Source organism: Rattus norvegicus, chromosome 19, assembly GCF_021556685.1.
Source record: "Rattus norvegicus strain SHRSP/BbbUtx chromosome 19, alternate assembly SHRSP_T2T, whole genome shotgun sequence".
NCBI lineage: Eukaryota > Metazoa > Chordata > Mammalia > Rodentia > Muridae > Rattus > Rattus norvegicus.
In genome coordinates this window covers 54,875,925-54,897,912 of record NC_141552.1, presented here as the reverse complement: position 1 = coordinate 54,897,912, position 21,988 = coordinate 54,875,925, and the positions used below count along the sequence as shown (strand labels likewise).

The window sequence follows — 21,988 nt, the reverse complement described above, 5'->3', positions numbered from 1 at the left end:
AATTTCCTAAGCAGCCATGCTTGAGGGCCTCAGGCTGCCACGTTGCGTTGTTTGTGTATCCATACTTCCTCACCCAGGTCCCCATTCTATGCCTATCTGAAGGATCATACAGTATCTGCCACTGTTCTCTCTGCCAGGGAATCTGAATTTCAGATTTAACTGGGTCTCCTTTCTTTTCACTTACTAAATATGACAACTCTGACCCAAGAGACTTGTGTCAAACCCAGGCACAGCATTATTGTGTGTTCTAGCTATTCTGGCCTCATTGACAGTTTCAACACCACAGCCTAATTTCTGATCCAGACCAGATGGCAGTTACTAGTTTCAGACAGCACACATCCCAGTTGGGCCATCTGCTGTCCTCAGGACCCTGATGGAAGCTGGCTGCCTAAAATCACAGCGACATATTAGCTACCACTTCCTTGAACTCCTGTTCCATGCTAAGCATCGTTAATACACTATTTCACTCACTCCTCATAGCAGCCCATCTGAGTACGGAGGATTGAGCTGTCTCCAGCTTTTTGGGTTTGGGTGTTTTGTGCTGTTTTGTTTAGACAGTTTTTCAGGACCTGGGGATATGGTTCACTTGGTATAGTGTTTGCCTAGTATGTACAAAGACCCTGGCATCACATAAGATAGGCACAGGGTGGGGTTGGGGATTTAGCTTAGCGGTAGAGCGCTTGCCTAGCAAGCACAAGGCCCTGGGTTCGGTCCCCAGCTCCGAAAAAAAAGAAAAGAAAAAAAAAAAAGATAGGCACAGGGTTCAGACACACACTCCTACCAACAGGAAGGCAAAGGCAGAAGCTTGCAGCCTGAAGCACATGCAACCCTGTCTCCAAAAAAATAAAAATACAGGCGAGAGAGGGGCAAACACTATACGTATATGTCTTCGTTGTTGTCCACCCCCTTTTTTATATTGCTAGGAAACCAAGAACTGCTAAGTTTATACTGCACAGATAAGAGGGACAAGATTGGAGTCCAGTTCCTCTGGCCTGAGAAGTGTCTTCTGACCAGTCCTTGTGTGGAGGATCAGTAGCTACAGGCTCCACCGGCAAGCACATGGGATGGAAACTGAAGGGCAGGCAGCCCGGGCCTGGATCTGGTCACATCCTCACCGGGAATGTAATGACCTTGTAGTGACAGATGCATTTTCCATGGCGCAACGAAGAAAAATTAGTGCAGGGATTCAATTATGTCTCCCATTTTTAATGACAATTTTGCTCCCTCAGTAGATTAATTAGCAGCAGAGAATTCCTCCCCGAAAGCAAATCGTAGCACACTTTATAGCAAGAAAAGGTACATTAAAATGCAGCTGTGTCCCATTAAGCAGCCAGGCTCTGCAGCCTTCTGACCAGCGTGCCTGCTAGCGTAGGCTGGCCTCCCTCCCACCCTGTCTGGGAAGACTGAAGGAGGCCTCGGGAGAGATCTCTGACCTTGGCCTGAGAGCCAGAGCAGAACCAGAACTCCCACTTCCAAGCAAACCGTATGTGTGACGTGGGTACAGGGGTGTTCCACCTTGTTGCTTAGAGGAATTCAGGGAAGGACCTCTTCTTTTTATGCCGCAGAAGCAGCCTGGCCCCAGACTGAGTCGATATCTAGGGAAAGAGCAGAGGAAACAGAATAGCTCTGCAAACCTCAGCTGCTTCCACTCCCACAGCAGCCCTCGGTGGTCCTGAACTCACTCTGTAGACCAGGCTGGTCTCAGACTCCCAGAGATCCCCCTGCCTCTGCCTCCTAGGTGCTGGGAGGCACCTCAAAACAAACAAAAAACCCATCCTCATCCAGTTTAGTTTCATTCGTGTCTGAACAGAATCATCCTTCTGTGGACAAGCGGGAAGCGGTTTGGATGGAGTCAGATTCCAGAGTAGTCTCCAGACAGCAGCCTGGCTCACCAGTGGGCTGCTTTGCCGAAACCTGACTTATCCCTGGGGTTGGAGCTGCGCAGGCCTCTTCAGCCAGGTTGTGCTGACACTGATTTTGTCTTCACCCAGGTACATCGAACGGAAAGCTTTTCTGGAGCGCGTGGACCACAGGCAGTTTGAAATTGAGCGAGATCTCAGGCTGAGCAAAATGAAACCTTGATGTTCTGGGGAGAATTCGTAGCAGCTTAATTCTGTTGACAATGTGAGCTCTTCTGTGTGTCTGTGAAATCTCCAGTGGTCTCCGTCATGTTTCCAGCAAGTCCCTTTTTCTACGTTGCAGTTTGGTTAATGTATCTTAATCTCACCTGGTTTCATTTTACTTTTTAAAATTTGTTTTTAAATAAACAAATAGAAGCCCTCTGTGAGGTTGGTGAAAGGAAAGCTGCTGTGCCCCTTCCCTGGCCAGCCAGGCCCAGCTGCCACATCTCAGACTGTCCGTTCACAAGTCTCTAAAATCAGCCTTTCCCAGAGACCCCTAAGGGCGTTTTCTGGGGTGGGCACAGTCTCTGAGCATTTGTTCTCAGTTCATTCAGCTTTTCTCTTGTGTGAGAGCCTCTTGTGTGAGGTGGGGACACTGGATAAGCGAACACTGAGTGGCTGTGTATTTCCACCTCAGTGGTTCTTCAGCTTTGTGTATTGTCGAGAGAGATCCTGGCCAGTAATGCTGGCACACACCTACAGTCCCAGCGCTTGGAACTGACCAGAACTTCTGCAAATCTGAGGGCAGCCTGGGCTACATAGTTCCAGACCAGCCTAGGATGGAGAGTGAGTAATGGGGTAGGGAGTAGGTCTTTCCAAAGACCTCGTGTTCTTTATACTCCTTAGGAGACTTCCCAACTCAAACTTCCTGCCCAGGAAGCATTGAAGAGAAGACTAAGTGACAAGCCACCCATTACAGCACTAAATTCTATCCCCTGTTCCAAGGGCATGGGAATGGAGAGAAAATGGGCTGCAAAGACTGCATTCTGTTTCCTGCTCAGACACAGCTCTGTGGCCTTACCATAGCTTTGTTTTCTGGGCTGTGGATGGTGTGAATCACATCAGTCTCTCAGAGGGTCAAATCATCAGTGAGCTGATGCCAGCCTAAGACCAAAGAACACTGGGTCACAATGGGCTTCCCCATTGTATTTGTAACAGCCAAAACTGAGTTGGTGGCACCAGATGGCTGGCATCTCATTAACCAAAAAGGAAGTTTACAAGCTACATTTGAACTCGTGGTCTGTTCACATCCATCTGCAAAGGACTGTACAGGTGACACAGGGTATACCAAGCTGGCATCATGACAGATGGCCTCTACTGAGATTTAGATGATGAAGTCATGTAACCAGAACCAGCCAGCACCCCAGTAGGATAGGACCTCCATACCTGTAAGACGGGGCCCTCCTATAGTCTGCCTGGCATGTCACCCACTGCACTGGCTTGGTATTTCTCTTGCAGTTCTGTGTACCCCAGCATCCCATCTCAGCAGCCATAGTATCATCAGTGCATGAGCCAACTCTGGCCATATATGCAGATACTCTGCAATCCTTAGGCTAAAGGGCCATGTACACAGCGGTAACTTGGGTTTTCCTCTTAGCAAAGTCAGTGTGGATCAGTGAGACTCGTCTATGGGTGTCAGCCCTGCTAGCCCTCACAATAGTCTTTTTCCATCCATGGCCTGCATTCAGTGTTCATTACCTCTCTAGAAAAGGCTGGGGCTGGGGTTGGGGATTTAGCTCAGTGGTAGAGCACTTGCCTAACAAGCGCAAGGCCCTGGGTTCGGTCCTCAGTCGTCCCCCCCCCCCCCCAAAAAAAAAAAAGAGTAGAAAAGGCTGTCTCTTTCTCCTGGGTGTGGGCACTTGTGACCCAGGTGATACTGCTTTGACCGACTTAGGTACATACACTAAATGAAGTGTGTGTATGTAGCAACGTGTGTCGGCATCAGTGAGACTCACAGCAGACCTGGGTCATCATGGCAGTCTGGCTGCAGGGGAGGCTGCAGATGTGTGCATGCAGTTTTCCCAGCCCCTCTCAAAAGCTGACCGTCTTTTTCTGAAGGTGTCCCGGAGAATAGGGAGGTCAAGATGAAAGCCGACAGCCATGTGTTGGCAGTTACTGAGCCTGGAAGAGGGGTGTACACAATCCTCGTGTTATTCTCAGCTTCGATATGGATTTCAACTTTTCATAATAAAATATTTTCTAAAGTTGTCCAAGTGACACAAAATTGTGTTCTGTATAAGGAAGATTTCGAAGCACTTCAAGCCGAGCCAGAAGAGGGTCAGCAGTCTCTCAGGCCTACAGGAGTACAGGCCTGTTGAGGAGAAAGAAGGTCCTCTCTGCTTCAGAGCACACTCTGTCACTTCTGATGGGAATGACAGAGTTGGGGGACAGAGAAACTACCAGCAAGACAGACTGCCTAAAGTAGGCGTGGCTATTGTCTAAAAGTGGCTGTTTCTCATAGGTGTAACCTGAGGAGTCTTTGCAGCCCTGCCTGGCCACACACTGGGCTGTGTGTGATGACTGCAAAATGGAGGCAGAGAACTACATAAGTGGGCACCCACGAGGACACCTGAGGCAGACATGGGTCACTGAGCTTTTTCTCAGTGGTCGGTACTCGCACGTGAGCACATCAGAGTTCTTAGTGGGAGTTGCTCTCTCAGCCACATTGTTAGCTGCCCTGCCTCATTGTCAAAGGACTAAACCACCTTAACAATACCTGGCCTTCCTCAGTGGACCCTGGGTTCAGACCACACAACCCCTCTCCCCGCCAAAAGCACCCTCTTTTCTGACAGTTGGTCAAACAATGGCAGAACTTGGTTCCCATAGGAGGTGGTGTCCTCTATTCAGGAATTAGGAATTGTTAGGGAATGTCCATGGCCTTACTGACTATGGAGGCCTAAGAGCACTCCTGTGGATCAGACTCTTAGGCGCTAAGTTCCCATTAGTCCTTTGTCTTCTCTATGTCCCCATGGTGTGTCAGAATTCCAAAGTATCTGCTACCCTCTAATGGGAGCTGGGGGCAGAGCGCCATAAAGCAGTGTGAGGTCAAGGAGTTAAACAAGCCTCTCTCTGTACTCTGCGTGCCTATTTCTTGAGGGACTCAGTGCTCTAATTACGAATTCTGCATAAGGCCTCTTGAGCCTTACAGGGACACATTAAGAAGTAACCTTGAGAGTGGTATAAACAGCCAAGGAGGAAGAACGGCACTGAGGCCCTGGCCAGCACCACAGGAAGACCAGGACATGTTTGGAGAGAGTGGACCCAGGGTGCTCCTGCACAGTCGGGACGAGGACAACGACCTGACAGGCTCCGGACACTGCTGCCTCGTGTTTGGGTGGCAAACTGGATGTGGGTATTTGATTGCTCTGGTGTCTGGCAAGGTAGGACACAGTAGAAGGCTCTAGAACACTCCAGAAAATAGAGTCTTCTGCCTCTTGGTACAAGTTCCTCATGACAGCTAGAAGTGCTTAGGTGTGCTGGTAAGACATAACATAGTTTGCAGCACACAGATCTAGACAGACAGAAGTGATTTGAATATGACGAGCCAGCAGACCAGAAGGACCCAGTGTCATCAACAAATCATTGATGTTGCCTTACTATATCATCTCTCAGTCACCGCTCCAACACACATGCACACACATATATTTGCACATGATCTCTTAGCACTGCCCCATTTTCCACAGGAGGAAATTTGCCTGAAGTCATCAGGGAACCAACCAGAGCGTCGTATGACTTCACAGCACACTGAACAGCCTCTTGGTACTGTTTGGCTCCTGCAGCCATGTTGTTGGGTGCTGGGGAATTCCTACTGGGAAAGGAAGAGTGTCAGGAGACCAAGGAAGCCCTGAATATAGAAATGTCTGGAGTGAAGGGAACTGGCAGCTGGCACAACAAAGTCAAGAATGTACGAGTCACTGCCCTGGGGCCTCCCCAGCCAGGCCAGCATCCGAGACCTGAGAATTCCTCAGTCTTTTGCCTGGGCTAACTGGTCACCAGGTTTGCTCCCATCCAAGCTCTGCTATGCTAAGGGTAGAAGTGCTCCTTCACTTCTGGATGCTGCTTGGCCCCAGGGAGTCGGGAGAATAAGACTGAGAAGCTAAGGAGAGCATCTTCCAGCTTGCCTTAGAGTCCTCAGATTGAAAAGGTTGCTAGGAATGAGTATTATCTGTGCCCTGCCCACCTTATGCTGTCATACTGGGCGAGATGCTCCCTCCAGGCACTAAGTTCCGGTAGTTCTACACCTGGCCTCTCCTAAGAAGGCCAAGATTAAGGAGATATCAGCTAACACTGCTGTGAAGAACACTTCAGCAATGCCTAAACCTAGAGCTGAACTGCCTTTGACTCTTGGTTTCTAATCCCAGACAAGCACCAGCACTGGCAGAAGAAGTCAGGATTATTGACAGTCATAAAAGCCCAGAATCCATGAACTTTCTCCTCTACCTTCAGGGTCTATGAAACTAAAGCACAATAGATTTAAAGGTGGGGAAGGGAAGTACGTTGAGGTTTCAGGTGTTGAATTTACATGAATGTGCAAGTCCTCACAAGTAATGTGAAAAAGCTGGCAAGATGCCCCAGTGTGTAAAGGCATTTGCCAACAAGCCTGACGACCAGAGTTCGATCCCCAGGAATCCACATGATAGACGGAGAGAACTGACTTCCACAAATTGTCCTCTGACGAGATACAGCCACACATGAGGTATGATACATACATCATGCACAAACACAAATAAATGAGAAAATGCCTTAAAATGGGAATACCCAAGAACGTGCTCAGAGTTGAGTGCTTAAGTACTGAATTGGAACAAGATTAAATTACGACCATGTGTCAAGGCAGAGGGGCCTGGGCCTGGGTGGGGAGTGATGGAAGGCTAAGGGTTTGCCCAGACTTAGTCTATACTGATGTTAAGAATGGCTCCTTCCTCCTGATACAGGAATGATGTATTTCACAGAGACTCTCATCTCCTGTTTTTAGGAAAAAGGACAGAATTGGGTGTGGTGGCTTTTGCCTGTGATCTTAGCACTCAGGAAGCTAAAATGGGAGATGGCGACATGGGGAGAGAGTTCAGGTACCGGGACTGAAGGGACTGTAGGGAAGGCGGCATAAGAGAAGACTGAGGAGACCCCAGTTAGGACGGTTGAGAACACATGTATTCGTGCTCATTGTCGTCAGGATGCTACATGACAAGGAACTTTGGTCCCTGGGATCAAACAGTTTTCTGTCCTGTGAATTTCACCTCAATTTATAAAAGTTTTTAAATTGATAAAGATCGCTAGGAGTCAGTCGATGGCAATGCATGCCTTTAATTCCAGCACACCCAGGAGTCAGGAAGAGGCTCACAGATCTCTGAGTTCTGGGCCAGTGTGGTTGACAGTTCCAGGACAGCCAGGGTTACATAGAGAAACCCTGTCTTGAAGAAACAACAACACCACACAAAAAAGGGTAGCTAGGTGTAGTGGCTCATCTCAGCACTAAGAAGGCAAAGGCAGGTGACTCTCTGAGTTTGAGGCCAGTCTGGTCTACATGGCAAGTTCTAGGACAGCCAGAGGCCATAAAGAGAAACCAGGTCTTTAAAACCTAGAAGAAAAGTGACCTATCAAGAACACACACACACACACACACACACACACACACGTTAAAAAGCAGATTTGAGGGGCTAGAGAGATGGCTTATCAGCACTTGCTGCTGTTCAGAAAGACCCAGATCCAATTCCCAGCATCCACATAGAGGCTAACCACCATCTATAACTAGTTCCAGAGGATCCACGCCCACTCCTGGCTTCTGCAGACACCAGCCATGTATGTGATGCACAGGCAGAGTATGCAGATAAGACACCCATACACATAAAATAAAACTAAATTGTAAAAATGTAAAAAGCAGATCTGCGGGCTTGGGGAGACAGCTCAGTGGATAACCATAAGGGCCTGAATTTGAACCCCAGCACTAACATGAAAGTCAGGTAAGACAGCTCATATCTGGCTTCCAAGCATGACAGACAGTGAAGGTCAAACACTCTCTGGAGCCCAGTGGCTATGCAGTCTTAAGTTGGCAAGTTCAGTGAGGCTGTCTCAAAAAATAAGGTGGGAAGAAGCTGAGGAAGATGTCAAATGTCAACCTTTAGCCTCTCCACAGCATGATTGTACACGTGAGTGTGCGTGCACATGCGCTTACACACACACACACACAGAGAGAGAGAGAGAGAGAGAGAGAGAGAGAGAGAGAAAGTTTAGGGCTGACTGGGGGTGCTGAGGAGACCGGGCCAGGCCGAGAGCCCCTTCCCAGAACAGCTGTGTTAGAACTTGTGCTAGTCGGTGGTGTGAATCCTGCCAAGTTGGCCTCCCCTTGCTGACAGCCCTGACAGATGTACAGAGATAGGTCATCAACAGCCCATATGTTAGAAAGATGCTGTAGCAGGCCCTGGCTTGTTAGATGCAAAATAAATGGTCCCTGACCTGGAAAAATGAATTTCAGATTTGCAGATGCCAGCATGAATCACAGTCTGTCCAGTTTTTCTAGCAGAAGTTATGTATGGAATGGTCTATATTCAAACCCTACCGGGTGTCCCAAGCTGTCCCCAGGCCCCTAGGCCACCAGTATGACCTGAGGCTTGAGTGGGTGCCCTCTCTCAGTAGGAGGAATAGCTTAACTGACTGAGGGTACAGGAATGTTGCTGTCCTTTGTCCCAGTCCTATATAGGAGGGCAAGAAGCTGTGCCCCCTTCCCCACTGAACACAATTGCCCTGTGAAACTGACCAACCAATGGAAGATGTTTTTTGTTCTTTTCTACTTGTGTTTGGGTTTATTGTGTATTGTTTAAGACAGGGTCTCCTGTAGCCTAGGCCAGCCTTGAACTTGCTATGTAGCTGAGGGTGACTTTGAACTTCTGATACCTCATCTCCACCTCCCATGTGCTAGAATTATAGTTATGTGCCACTATATCCAGTTTATATGGGGCATACTCATCAAACCTAGGATTGCATGCATGCCAGGCTAGCACTCTACTGGCTTAGCTACAGCTCCTGCCTTTGTTTATTGAGGTACAATTTCCTATAACTCCCAGCAGGCCTGGAACTCTCTGACTTTGGACTCTGGATCCATTGGCATCCACCCATCAAATACCAGGATTACAGGTGTATATCACCATGCCTCATTTGAAGGCATTTTAAAATTCTGGGTGTCGGAAGGTGTCATCTCAGACTACCCCTCTTTTTTTTTTTTTTTTTTTTTTTGTTCTTTTTTTTTTTTTCGGAGCTGGGGACCGAACCCAGGGCCTTGCGCTTCCTAGGTAAGCGCTCTACCACTGAGCTAAATCCCCAGCCCCCCAGACTACCCCTCTTACTGCAGTTAAAAGGTCTCTTATGGCCCTGCCATGTAACATCATCATGGGATTTCTGAATGTGAGATTCAAGCAAGGGAATGTCCCATAGTCTAGATACACCACTCTCGTCCTTCTTAAACCAACATGGTCTACTGTGTGACAGAGCCAGCTGCAAACAACTGGCCACGGGAGGGGCTTAGTTAGTCTGTTCAAAGCAAGAGGTGTTTATGAACACACACAGCCAGCAAAGAATGGCCCTAGTGGCATAACAAGCAAAACAAAACAGTATTTGGTTATTACATTCCTGTAACAAGAGTTCCTGAAAACCTTGGAATTTGCCCCCTTCTGCATGCTAATGGAAGGCCCATGTGATTGGAGAGTTGGAACTTTGAACCCTTCTTTATCTCCAGACAAGAGAAAGTACCTCCCCTTGGATCAAGGGCAGTCACCAGTGACTAGTGATCAGTGCAGTCCTAACAAAGTAATGAGATCAACATTAAAAACCATAAACAAGGTGCTAGAGATTGGTGCCCATCCACACGCTGAGAGTGTTGCACTCCTAGGTGTTCCAGGAGAGACTCTGGTGCTGATGACCTTACCAAGCCCTTACCTACTTTTTTGTTTGGTTCTTTATTTGCATTCTATGTAATAAACTCTGTTGTAAGTTTCCTGAGCTTATAAGTTCTAGAAAATTACCAAACAATAGGGAAAGGGGTCATGGGAGCCCCCAGATTTGCAGTCAGCTGGGCAGAAAGTGCATAGACTGGACATCACACTTCTGATTGGCATTGGGGACAGTCTTGTGGGACCAAGGCCTTACTGGATAGTTAGGGTCAGAATGGAATCAGATCAATGGATATCCAGTTGATGTTGGGAGAATTGGTTAGCTTGGAGAAAACCCACATACACCTCACTTTTGTATAACTCACCCCTTAAACTTTACATCCAGGGGGACTCTGATATGCAAACACACCTAGATTTAAACTTAGCTCGACTGTCAAGCCCTCTGCCTCTTTTGACCCCATTTCTGCGTCTGTGAAATGAAGGGGTGCATTGAAGAGTCTCTGGGTAGAGATTGGTTTTGTGGTTTGGGTTTCTGGGTTTTTGCTTAAGAGACAGGATACTAAGTAGGCTACTCGTGCTAACCCTGGGTTACTGGGCTTCAGTCTTCCTTCCCCCATGTGTGTATTACTACCATCCAACCCATCTTGGAAATGATTGTGTGTGCAACCAGGGGATTTTTAGGTACACCAGTGTTTGAGAAACACTACCTGTGGCCTTACGCCCTTCCTACCTGTATAAAATATTTCAAAGTCTTCAGCTATATATTTGAGAAAATTACATCTCACCATCTTGATAGTCCACCATCTTTTTTTTTTTCTTTTTTTTTTTTCAGGGGCTGGGGACTGAACCCAGGGCCTTGCGCTTGCTAGGCAAGCGCTCTACCACTGAGCTAAATCCCCAACCCCTGATAGTCCACCATCTTAAACTCCTGCCACATTAGCAAAACCACAGTGAGTCGAACCAGCCATCCCTGGTCCCTCCTACATCCACTGAGACTCACCCACAAGAAGAATTGGTCCTTTCCTAAATCCTTGGAGTCACAGCAAAGAGCTAAGCTGAAGCCTCCTTAGTTCTCAGGAACTTAAAGAAGCTGCTATGGGGTTGGGGATTTAGCTCAGTGGTAGAGCGCTTGCCTAGCAAGCTCAAGGCCCTGGGTTCAGTCCTCAGCTCCGGGGGTTGGTCTTAACCTTCTGTTGCCAATCCGGCGGCAAAGCATTTTGTCATCAGCTGCACTGGCGGGGAATTTTAGTTTTGCTGCTTGTATCTCTTGCCTGCTTCCCAGGCCTGACCTGTGTGTGTGCACCAGCTAAGCTGAGTGTGTAGTGAGTCTGCTAGGTTGCCCTGCCATTTGGAGAGTGACCCAACCACCAGATGCCAGCCCCCTTGTCACATGAGCAGTGCGTGGGTTCTAATGCTCTTGGCTGGTGCGGGGCCAGCCTGAGCTTCCTGCCTTTTCTCCTGCTGCCTGTCCTACTGCTGTGCTATTCTGATTATAAGAGGAATCTGTTCATTGAAACTTTGAAGACAAGGGCCTGGGGGTGTAGCTCTGGTCAGTAGCATTCTTGAGGATCTAGATTCAGTCCCCAGCAACCCGTCCCCTGCCCAAGAAAAACTGAAAAAAAAAATTAAAGAATATAAATCACATTATCTTGCAGCAACAAAAAGTCTATAAACTTTAGGACATTTTTTTCCTTTTAATACAATTGGGGTCTGCTGTCCTTATGTGACATAATACAGGCCACACCAATCACACGTGGTGGTTATTTATATTTTTAGTTATTTATTTTTACTTCATGTGCATTGCTGTTTTGTCTGTCATGTCACCATAAGGGTGTTAGAAACCCTGGAACTGGAGTTACAGATAGTTTTGAGATGCCATTTGGGTGTTGTGAACTGAGCCCAGGTCTTCTGGGAAAGCATCAAGTGCTCTTAACCTCTTGAGCCATCTCTCCTGCCCTCTATTTAGACTTTAATACATCAGGGCCAGTGAGATGGCTCAGGAGGTGAAGGGCTTGCTGTCCAATCCTGACAACTTGAGTTCAATTCACAGAGCTTACATTGGAAAGAGCCTGAAAGTTGCCCTCTAACCTCTCTGTGTATGCATCTCGGCAAGCACGATATTAAACATTTAATGCATTAAAATTATAGGCTGGTGAGATGGCTCAGCAGGTAAAAGCTCTTCTTAAGACTGAAGAACTGAGTTAGATCCCTGGAACCCATCTGGTAGAAGAGAACCATCTCCAGTGATGGTTTTTAAAACAATACATTAAAATTAAATTGCTGAGAGGCGGGGCTGGAGAGATGGCTCAGTGGTTAAGAGCACTGACTGCTCTTCCAGAGGTCCTGAGTTCAATTCCCAGCAACCACATGGTGCCTCACAACCATCTGTAATGGGATCTGATGCCCTCTTCTGGTGTGCATGAAGACAGCTACAGTGTACTCACATACATAAATAATTCTTCTAAAAAAACTGAGGTTAAAAAAATGCATCATTGGTAGTATAGTATATCTCAATAGCACAGCGCTGGCCTGGCTTTTATTTGTAAGGAAGGCTCTGGGTTCAGTTGCCAACTCACACACCACAGACCACATACACACCACACACATACACATCACACCACACACATACACATCACACCACACACATACCACACACCACATACACATACACAAAACACACACAACACACATACACATCACACCACACACATACACATCACACGCATACACATTACACCACACACATACACATCACACCACACTACACACATCACACACATACCACACACCACATACACACACACACACACACACACACACACACACACACACACACACAAATGAAAGTTTGCAGTTCCTCAAAACCACTTTTGAAGCCAGAGACAGAAAATGCCCAGTGGTCACAGGTACTCAGTGTTTGTGTGGGGGCCACTGAGGGATTCTGTCAGACTACACCACCATATGCCATTTTGACAGTCTTGGTGTTTTTTATTTTTTATTTTATTTTTGGTTTTTCAAGACAGGGTTTCTCTGTGTAGCCCTGACTGTCTTAGAACTCACTATGTAGACCAGACTGGTCTTGAACTCTCAAAGAGATCCACCTGCCTCTGCCTTCCAAGTGCTGGGACTAAAGGCCTGTGCTCCCATACCCACTCGGCAGTCTTGTTCTTTTTGTGGAGGTGGGCATCCATCCCAGCTTCTCAGGTATGCTGAGCAAGCAAGCGTTGTCCTCGAGCTAGATCTCTAACTCTCAGTTTTTTAAGACAAGGTCTCACTATGTATCAGAGCCGAGAGTGGCCTCAAACCTCTGATCAAAACTCAGTTTTTAAGCAATACATACATAATTTATTTTATTGACCTTCTGGTCTTGGCCATTTAGGAAACGTGTTTTATTTTGAATAATGCCGTGTGGAACTATCGTGTTAGCTCTTTCTCTGCTTACCTAGTTATTTCTAGATGGCTTTTACAGGGTGGTGTTTTGTCAGGGAAGGGATGTATTTTCAAGGCTTTGAAATAGAATGCCTGGTCCTGAGAAAGGCTCCACTCCACCCCCTACCCCCACCCCTCTTTCTCAGCATACATGGCCCTCACTGCGTATGTCAACCCTCTAATACAAAAAAGCAAAAGCAAAAAACCTGTCTGCCTGCCTCTGAGCGAACATCGTCTGAGTGACTTGGATAAGCTCTACAATGATTTGGGAAGATAAAGACCATCCCAGGAGCAGACTAGACTGTCCAGTTTTGAGTTCCAGAAACTTCTGCTGCACCAGCTACTGTCTGTGGCTTTGAAAAAGACCAGGGTGGGGGATCCTCACCAGCTTAGTTGTGTGACCATTGCCCAGATCACACCTGGAGCAGGCAGAGCCAGACTTGACCCAGCCTTTCCCATAAGGCTTAGCTTTCCCATAAGGCTTAGCTTTTCTACGCACACATGGTAGGGCTCAGGCCACTGGACTCTGAGAGGAAAGCCACTCCCTAGACTGGCTTTCTGCCCAGGGAGACCCCTGATCTCATACACTCTCGGAGCTCCTATTGCAAAGCTGCCTCCTCAGGAAACCGCTGCCACTCCTCCTCCACTCCCAGCAGGCCAAGCGGAAAGCACCGGGCATGTCTGTGTCCTCCATGAGGATCTATCTCCCTCACATTCACAAAGTTGCCACTCCAGAGATGCAGGATGCCCTGCGTAACCAGCACTCTGGGAAATGTGCAGCTTTCTAGAATCTTCCACAGGTCGTTCCCTTGGTTAAACCTTGAGGGTTATTTGAAGAACTTGCTAGAGGTCACCCAGGGATGCCTCTGGTCCTCATTAGTCTCCCCTCAATTAGGCCATCATTAAACACAGGGCACAAGAAGTGGAAAGTACAGGGCGCCACAGGGCAGTATAAACAGAACCTGAATCAAATACGATTCTGAGAGTGTTTCCTGTCGCCATGCCAGCCCATGCTCACTGTGTCCTAATGGTTCCTGGTGAAGCAGACGCTGCATTGATTCCGACCTGGGCCATCCTGTCCTGTGTTATCAGAGTACATCAGGGATGGAGCCCCCTGCACTGCTGAGAGACCTGGGTGATTTATGAAAAACTCAGCTGACAGAAGGGGAAGAAAATACCCTCTGAAAATAAGATACCAGGCAGAAGTTCACACAGAGACCAAAACCCAGGCCAGCCCCACCCCATCCTGCCCTGATACTGGAGGTCAAGGCTGACAAGCACCATGGGTTCTGGCCAAAATACAGACCTTCCTCCCTACGTTGAGTTCCTTCCTGTTTTCACAAAGCAGTCTCATTCCTTGGGAGGATCAAGACTTTCCCAGCACCCTATCCCCTTCCTGGGGAAGACCCTTGGCCTTGGGCAACATCACAGAGCCTCTGAAAGAGGTGCCTGGTGATCTGCCCTCACTGAGAACATGACACTGTGGCTTTGAGGACCAGTGACCCCCATGCTGCAGCTGCTGTTTTAGGCCCTTTAATTATTCAGAGAATGTATACAATTCAGTTCATTGGCTCCATTTCTGAGTTCAGAGTTTCAATGCCCTGGGGATTATTTCCAGTGAAGAACGAAATTCCACTGTCAGGGTCACTGAAGGTGGGAGACATTCCTGGAGGTGGCTGTGGCCCCCCAGGGTTTGTTGTAGAAGGGTAGGAGGCCAGCGGTCAGTGCTCTGGGGGTCTGCCCAGAGAAACTGCTTCTTTCTTCCCTTGCCTGGTTAGGAGTGAGGAGGGTTGGCTTGTGGAATCCATGTTCTGTGGCTCACTGCTCATTACATTCCTAGTCTTCCTCAGTGTCTGCCCTGAGGGGAAGACCCTTAGACTGGGTCCCAGCAGATTGGTGGGTTCTTCCCAGGGCAGCCTGCAGCTTTTAGAAATCAGTCATTTCAATTCTCTCAAAACTTGCTCAAAATTATCTGACTGTGATGTTACACTTCTGTTATCCCAGCATTCAGAAAATGGGAGTATTAGGAATTTACGGTCATCCTCAGCTACATAGAAAATCTGAGGCCAAAAAAAACAAACTATTTTAAAGCAGAGACTGATTATAAATGTAACTTTTATTCTGTAGTAATTGTTGTCTCCGAAGCTTACTGCCTCTGTCTGCTAGCCTAGGTCTAGTCCTGGAAGCTTCTAGCCTCTGTACAATCAAATCTAGGTCTAGAATGTTTTCAGCCTCTGAGACTTGCTACTGAAGAAGCTCACCCTTTCTGAACTCTGGCTGGCTGGTTCAACTCAGCTGTTCTGGCTCAAAACTCCTCTCCCAGGGCTGGGGATTTAGCTCAGTGGTAGAGCGCTTACCTAGGAAGCGCAAGGCCCTGGGTTCGATCCCCAGCTCCGAAAAAAAGAACCAAAAAAAAAAAAAAAAAAACTCCTCTCCCTGCTAACTGGTTAATTTAGCTTCCCTCTCTCTCTCTCTCTCTCTCTCTCTCTCTCTCTCTCTCTCTCTCTCTCTCTCTGCCTCTCCTGAATTGTTCTGCTTGAGGTAGGCTTGGATTTTCTTTAAAACCTATTTTTTTTTTTTTTTTTTTGGAGCTGGGGACCAAACCCAGGGCCTTGCGCTTGCTAGGCAAGCGCTCTACCACTGAGCTAAATTCCCCAACCCTTTAAAACCTATTTTTAATGAGGGTTTTTAAATGCTTTGACACCCCTAAACAGGACAAGGGGATGCGGACTTGTTTAGAAGTAGTTTCTTGGGCTGGAGAGATGGCTCAGTGGTTAAGAGCACTGACTGCTCTTCCAAAAGTTCTGAGTTCAATTCCCAGCAACCACATGGTGGCTCACAACCATATGTAATAGGATCTAATATCCTCTTCTGGTGTGTCTGAAGACAGCTACACTGTACTCACGTGCACAAAATAAATAAGTCTTAAAAAAAAAAAGAAGTAGTTTCTTGGGGCAATTTCAATCTCTATTTGTCAGGATACCAACAGTACAGTTCAGTAGTGTCAGATAGCAAACACGAATCAGCAGCAGTGGCACAATCCAGCAGAAACTGCCAGGCCTCCACTGCAAAATGGCATGAGTCCCGAGGCAGTGACCAGGACCAGAGAGGCGATGGAAAAAGTTCTCTGCTGCCTCTCTCAACAAAGTGAAGATCAGCGCAGAGGAAGACACAAGCCCAACAAAGCATTGCAAAGTAAGCTGTGAAGCCCACTGTAACTGTCAATACTCTCCAAACGTCACGTGTCCTCCCACGGGTCTTACCTCAGCAAAACACCACGTGAGTCTGTATCACCTAACAAACCCAAAAACTTCCACTTCAGCTTGACTTCAAACTACCTTCTGGCTCCTTCTCATTCTCTGGCTTCTCTCTTCAACCTGTCTCTATAAAACTCCCCTGGTAAAACTGCCTCCTTCTTTCCCTCTCTCTGTTAAGTAGCTTCCCTTCAGTCTCTCTTCTCCTGAGAGACTTTCTTTCAAAGAAATCTTTCTCTGATTCGTCACTTTGTATGTATTAGTAACAATTTTTTAAGACATTTATTTATTTATTATATACACTGTAGCTGTCTTCAGACACACCAGAAGAGGGCATCAGATCTCATTACAGATGGTTGTGAGCCACCATGTGGTTGCTGGGATTTGCACTCAGGACCTCTGGAAGAGCAGTCAGTGCTCTTAACTGCTGAGCCATCTCTCCAGCCCCCAGTAGAAACAATTTAAGCTTATGCCTGACTAACTTACAAATAAATGAGACTCAGACTATGGTTATTTTATCTGGCTTTGACCATTACCAGGGGTCACCCCATCAACTCTTCTAACTGCAGGCCTGGCTACCTCACAATACATAGCAATCGACCAAACCTCAAAACTCTGCCTCTCAATTAGACATTACTGTCAGATGGGATGCTTCCTTCTACAAACTAGCTTTACCTTCATTATTTGGAATTAAAGTTGAGTACTAAAGGTATGTGAGTATTTCAGGCAGAGGGATTACCGGTGTGTGCTAAGAGTGAGCCACAGCACAAGTAGAAACAGGCTTTTCAGTAATAACACAGTCTCGGGGTTCACTGTGTGATCAGACATCCTGCACCAGCAGATGGGCAGTTGGATCTCTGAGAGTAAGAGGCCGGCCTGATATACATATCAAATTCCAAATTCCAAGCCAGCCAGGGTTATATAGTAAGACTTGACCCTGTCTCAAAAACAAAACAGAGAAAGAAGGAAGGAAGGAAGGAAGAGGGAAAGGAAACAAGAGCAAAAAGAAATTGTCCTTAGAAAGTTACACTTGGAAGCCAGGTGAGATGGCACACACCTTTCACCCCAGCACTGGGGTGGCAGAGGCAGGCAGATCTCTGTGAGTTGGAGGCCAGCCTAGTCTATAAAGAGAGTTCCAGGACAGCCAGGGCTACACAGAGAAACCCTTTCTCAAAAAACAAACAAAAAAGTTACACTTGGGGTCCAATCCTCTGCTTTCTCAGGTGTGGGGCTGGAGAGATGCCTCGGTGGTCAAGAGCACTGGCTGCTCTTCCAGTGGACCTGTGTTTGAGTCACAGCACCCACACAGTGACTCACAGTCATCTGCACCACCAGTTCCGTGGAGTCTGAAGCATGGGCACTAGGCACACATGATATGCACAGAGATCCATGCAGGCAAAATATACACATTACACTTGGAGAGGCTGGGGAGGTAGCTCAGCAGTTAAGAGCATGTACTGCCCTTGCAGAGGACTTGAGTCGAATATGTGTTCCAACTTGAATCACACACACACACACACACACACACACACACACACACACACACACACACACACACCATCACCACCACCACCACCACCACCACTCTCCATTTCCAGATATTTCCATCATCCTGAACAGAAGCTCTGAGCTCATTAAGCAAGAGCTACTCCATCTCTTTAGCTCCTGGCAATGACCTCTGCACTTTCTGTCCCTTTGGCTTTGTCTATTTGGCTCCCAGTGTAAGTGACATCATACGTTGTTTAGGTGACAGCATACACTGTCTAGGTGACATCATACAGTTTGTCTAGGTGACATCATACAGTTTGTCTAGGTGACATACAGTTTGTCTAGGTGACATCATATACTGTGTAGGTGACATCATACACTAGGTGACATCATACACTATCTAGGTGACATATACCGTGTAGGTGACATCATACACTAGGTGACATCATACACTATCTAGGTGACATCATACACTATCTAGGTGACATCATACACTATCTAGGTGACATCATACACTATCTAGGTGACATCATACACTATCTAGGTGACATCATATACCATGTAGGTGACATCATACACTATCTAGGTGACATCATACACTATCTAGGTGACATCATACACTGTGTAGGTGACATCATACACTAGGTGACATCATACACTGTCTTCTGTTGTGCTTTGCTTGTTTCACTTAGCATCATGTTTTCAAGTGTAAATTTTAAAAGATTTATTTTTAATTATTATTTTCAGGTATGTACGTGTGGGTGCCCATGTGTTATGAACTGCCTGGAGCAGGTGTGGGGATTTGAACTCAGATCCTCATGCTTGCACAACACACACTGACTGAGTCACCTCTCCAGGATCGATCCCACAGAGCTTATGAATGTGTTTAATGCCACTGAAATGTATGTTTAGCACTGATGAAAATGGATTATTTATATTATGCCATAATTTAAAAAGTGCTTACTGAAAAAAAAACCAACATAAATAGTAAATGAACTCAAGAGAGATTAGAAAACAGGAGCGGGACAGACACAGTGGTTAAGAGCATTTGCCGCTCTTCCAGAGAACCTGAGTTCCCAGTACCCACATCAGACTTCTCTCAACATCAGCTCCAAGCATTCTCACTCTCATAAGTAAAAGTTAAAAAATAAAGTCGCAAAATAAAATAATTATTCTTAAGAGAAATGGCTCAACAGTTAAGAGCATTTGGTGCTCTTGTAGAGGACCAGGTTCGATTTCCAGTACCCACATAACATTCACAATCACCCCTAACTCTAGTTCCAGGGGATCGAACACCTTCCTCTGAATTCTGTGGTGCACATACACATTCAGACAAAACACTCATAGACATAAAGTAAAATTAATCTAAGAAACTTTAAAAATAGTTATAGTTGCCCAAACTATTTTCCACTTCAATAGAATAAACAAAAAGCCAGACAATGGTGGTTTGCATGCACGTGCATTTGATCCCAGCACTCTGGAGGCAGAAGCAAGTGGATATCAGAGTTCGAGGCCAGCCTGGTCTACAGAGCAAGTTCCAGGACAGCCAGGGCTACACAGAGGAAACCTTGTCTGGAAAATAGAGTGAACGTGTCAGTGAAGACTGAGAAAAGACAGAAGAGACTCCCTTTCTGAGGTAGTGTGGTACCAACTTCCCATGCCCGCCTTCGACATAACCACAGGTGGTCCTTTCTTGTTACTCCTCGGTCACTTTTCCCAGCACAAATGCATGATGTGAATGTCAACTTTGTGCAAGTGTGAGAGCTTACTTGCTTTTTCTCCTGTTAAAGAAACTGTGTGTTTCCCTGCCAGGCTGTTCCATGCTCAGATCCCGAGGTCTGGTGTTCTCGTTGTTGGAATGCACAGTCCGTGAAGCTGCGTGAGGAGTTCTCTGAGACCCTGTGAGAAAATTCCAAGTGAACAAGACAAGAGTCCCGTGATCTCTGTTCCTTCACAACATGGGGTTTTCTTGGAATGTGTTCTCCAGCGCTTCCCGTATGGCGGTTAGGAATTCACTGCAACTGTCGTTATTCATATCCCCCTATGGAAAAACATGCTTTTGCCACATACGGCTTGTTCTGGATTTTACGCTTTCCTCTCGTGGGTGACTTCTCTTGACCCTCAGAGTATGAATGGTCCTATGCTCACAATAAAGTTGGCTATTGCTTGAGACTTTACTCCACCTCATTTTTAGGCCCCTCTCTCCCAGGTTCCCGGTGCCAACTAGAGCAGTGACCAGCCATGACCTGTTTAACTGATACCCACTACTGAACATGCAGGTGCTCAAGTTTCATTGTCCATAGCCTGTGGCTTCTTGACTACTTGCGAGAATTTCTTAATGTAATAATTCCTGGAATCTGGGTGTCAGAAGACTGTTCATTCGGGAACTTGGATCTCTGGTCCTTTCTTTTGTAGCTATTTCCATGGGCAGAGAAAGATGATCCTTAAATTAAGCAAAGGGATTTCTAAAGGTGGGGATGGGAAATTGGTACCATGCTAGCCCAGAAAGGCCAAACCAGGGTGGAGTTCAGGCATGCCGCCCTGTGAGGGAGAAAAGGCTGCACTGTGCCTGCCGCCCAGGCTGCTGAGGAGTGAATCATCTGCCTCTGAGGGAATGACCGGTGTCTGGGACAGGTTTTCTGAGAGTTGCATGGGTGACATACTGAGTGAAGACTGGTCTTTGTCTCCAAGAACAGCCAGGGCAAAACCTAAGCCTCTCTGTGTGCAATGAATATGACCCTCAAATTCATCCTCAATCTAACCTCTAGAATCTATTACCTAAGAAGGGAAAAGGCATTTTGTGTGTGTATGTGACTAAGGATTTTGAGATGGGAGGAATTTCTTGAATTATTGGGATGAGTTCAATAGAACCACAAAACACTGATAAATATGACTGGTTTGGGGTTATTTATATTTTCGCCGTAATTTAAAAAGTGTTTAGTGCAAAAAAAAAAAAAAGTCCAGCATAACTAACAAATGAACCCAAGAAAACTTAGAAAATAGGAGCAGCAAAGATGTAGTGGTTAAGAGCACTGGCTGTTCTTCCAGAGACCCCGAGCTCCCAGCAATCTGTAATCCCAGCATTTGGGAGGTAGCAGCAGGAAGATCAGGAGTTCAAGGTCATCCTTGGCTACCTAGCAACATCAGGGCCAGTCCAGGACACAAGAGACTTTGTTCAAGCACCATTCATGGGCCCACAGAAGTGACTGAGATATGTAAGTGAAGAGGCAAATTCTCTCATCTGGAAAGTAAATGCCAAGTAATTTAGATGGGAGCTCCTAAAGGAGGAGCAGCACAACCGGACAGACACTTCTCAATGGGGGCCAGTGTCCACTGGCTTCCTTCCAAAGAGCAAACTGGTGGGGAAGGAGGAGTTTCACAGCGGTAGAGCACAGCCTGTCAGGAGACCAGAGTCCATTATCAACGGCAGTGAGCCACGCTGACGGTATGTGCCCTAGTATGATGTAAAAAGAATGGCATTTTACCTCTGTGGCTTCCTCATCAAAACTATGACCCCAAAGTAACCATGAGAAAAATGTCAAGTGAGTAAGAATGGGGGAGGGGGCATTCTACAAACTCCCTGACCCAATACACCTCAAAAATGTCAAGGTCATCAAAACAAGAAGTGTCAAACAAACAAACAAAAACCTGTCTCATCCTGGAGGACTTACATGGCAAGTGGGGTCCTGGATAGGGTTCTAGAACAGAAAAGGACAGTGGGACAAAGATCGGATCAAAGTGTGGATGCTGGTTAATAATAATATGCAATACAGGTGACAAAGGTACCATGCTAAGGTAAAATTGTCACACAGTGTCTGGAAAAGGCTGTTAAAGACTCAGTGCATTCTCTTGGGCAAGGGGCTTCTCTGGACCACGGTGGTCCCTGACTAAGGATAGTAGGGAAGAAGCTACCTCCGAGCCCTTAGTCCCTAGTGATGTGGCAAGGCCCAGGGAACAGAAGTGTCTGACAGCTGGGTATGTTACCTCCTCCCTGTGGTCCTGAGGGAGTGCCCTCCACTGAGGGTCCTGGGCAGCC

At 46.8% G+C, this 21,988-nt stretch overlaps 1 protein-coding gene across 1 annotated transcript in view; it reads left to right on the top strand.

Moving 5' to 3' along the window:
* Cfdp1 (chromatin remodeling protein CFDP1) overlaps positions 1 to 4,110 on the top strand; it is an 88,296-nt gene extending 84,186 nt beyond the window's left edge. Inside the window, 1 exon segment of the mRNA NM_199378.5 lies at positions 1,992 to 4,110. Coding sequence (NP_955410.1) covers positions 1,992 to 2,082 — 91 coding nt within the window. The 3' untranslated portion in view covers positions 2,083 to 4,110.
* Positions 4,111 to 21,988: the final 17,878 nt, after the last annotated feature.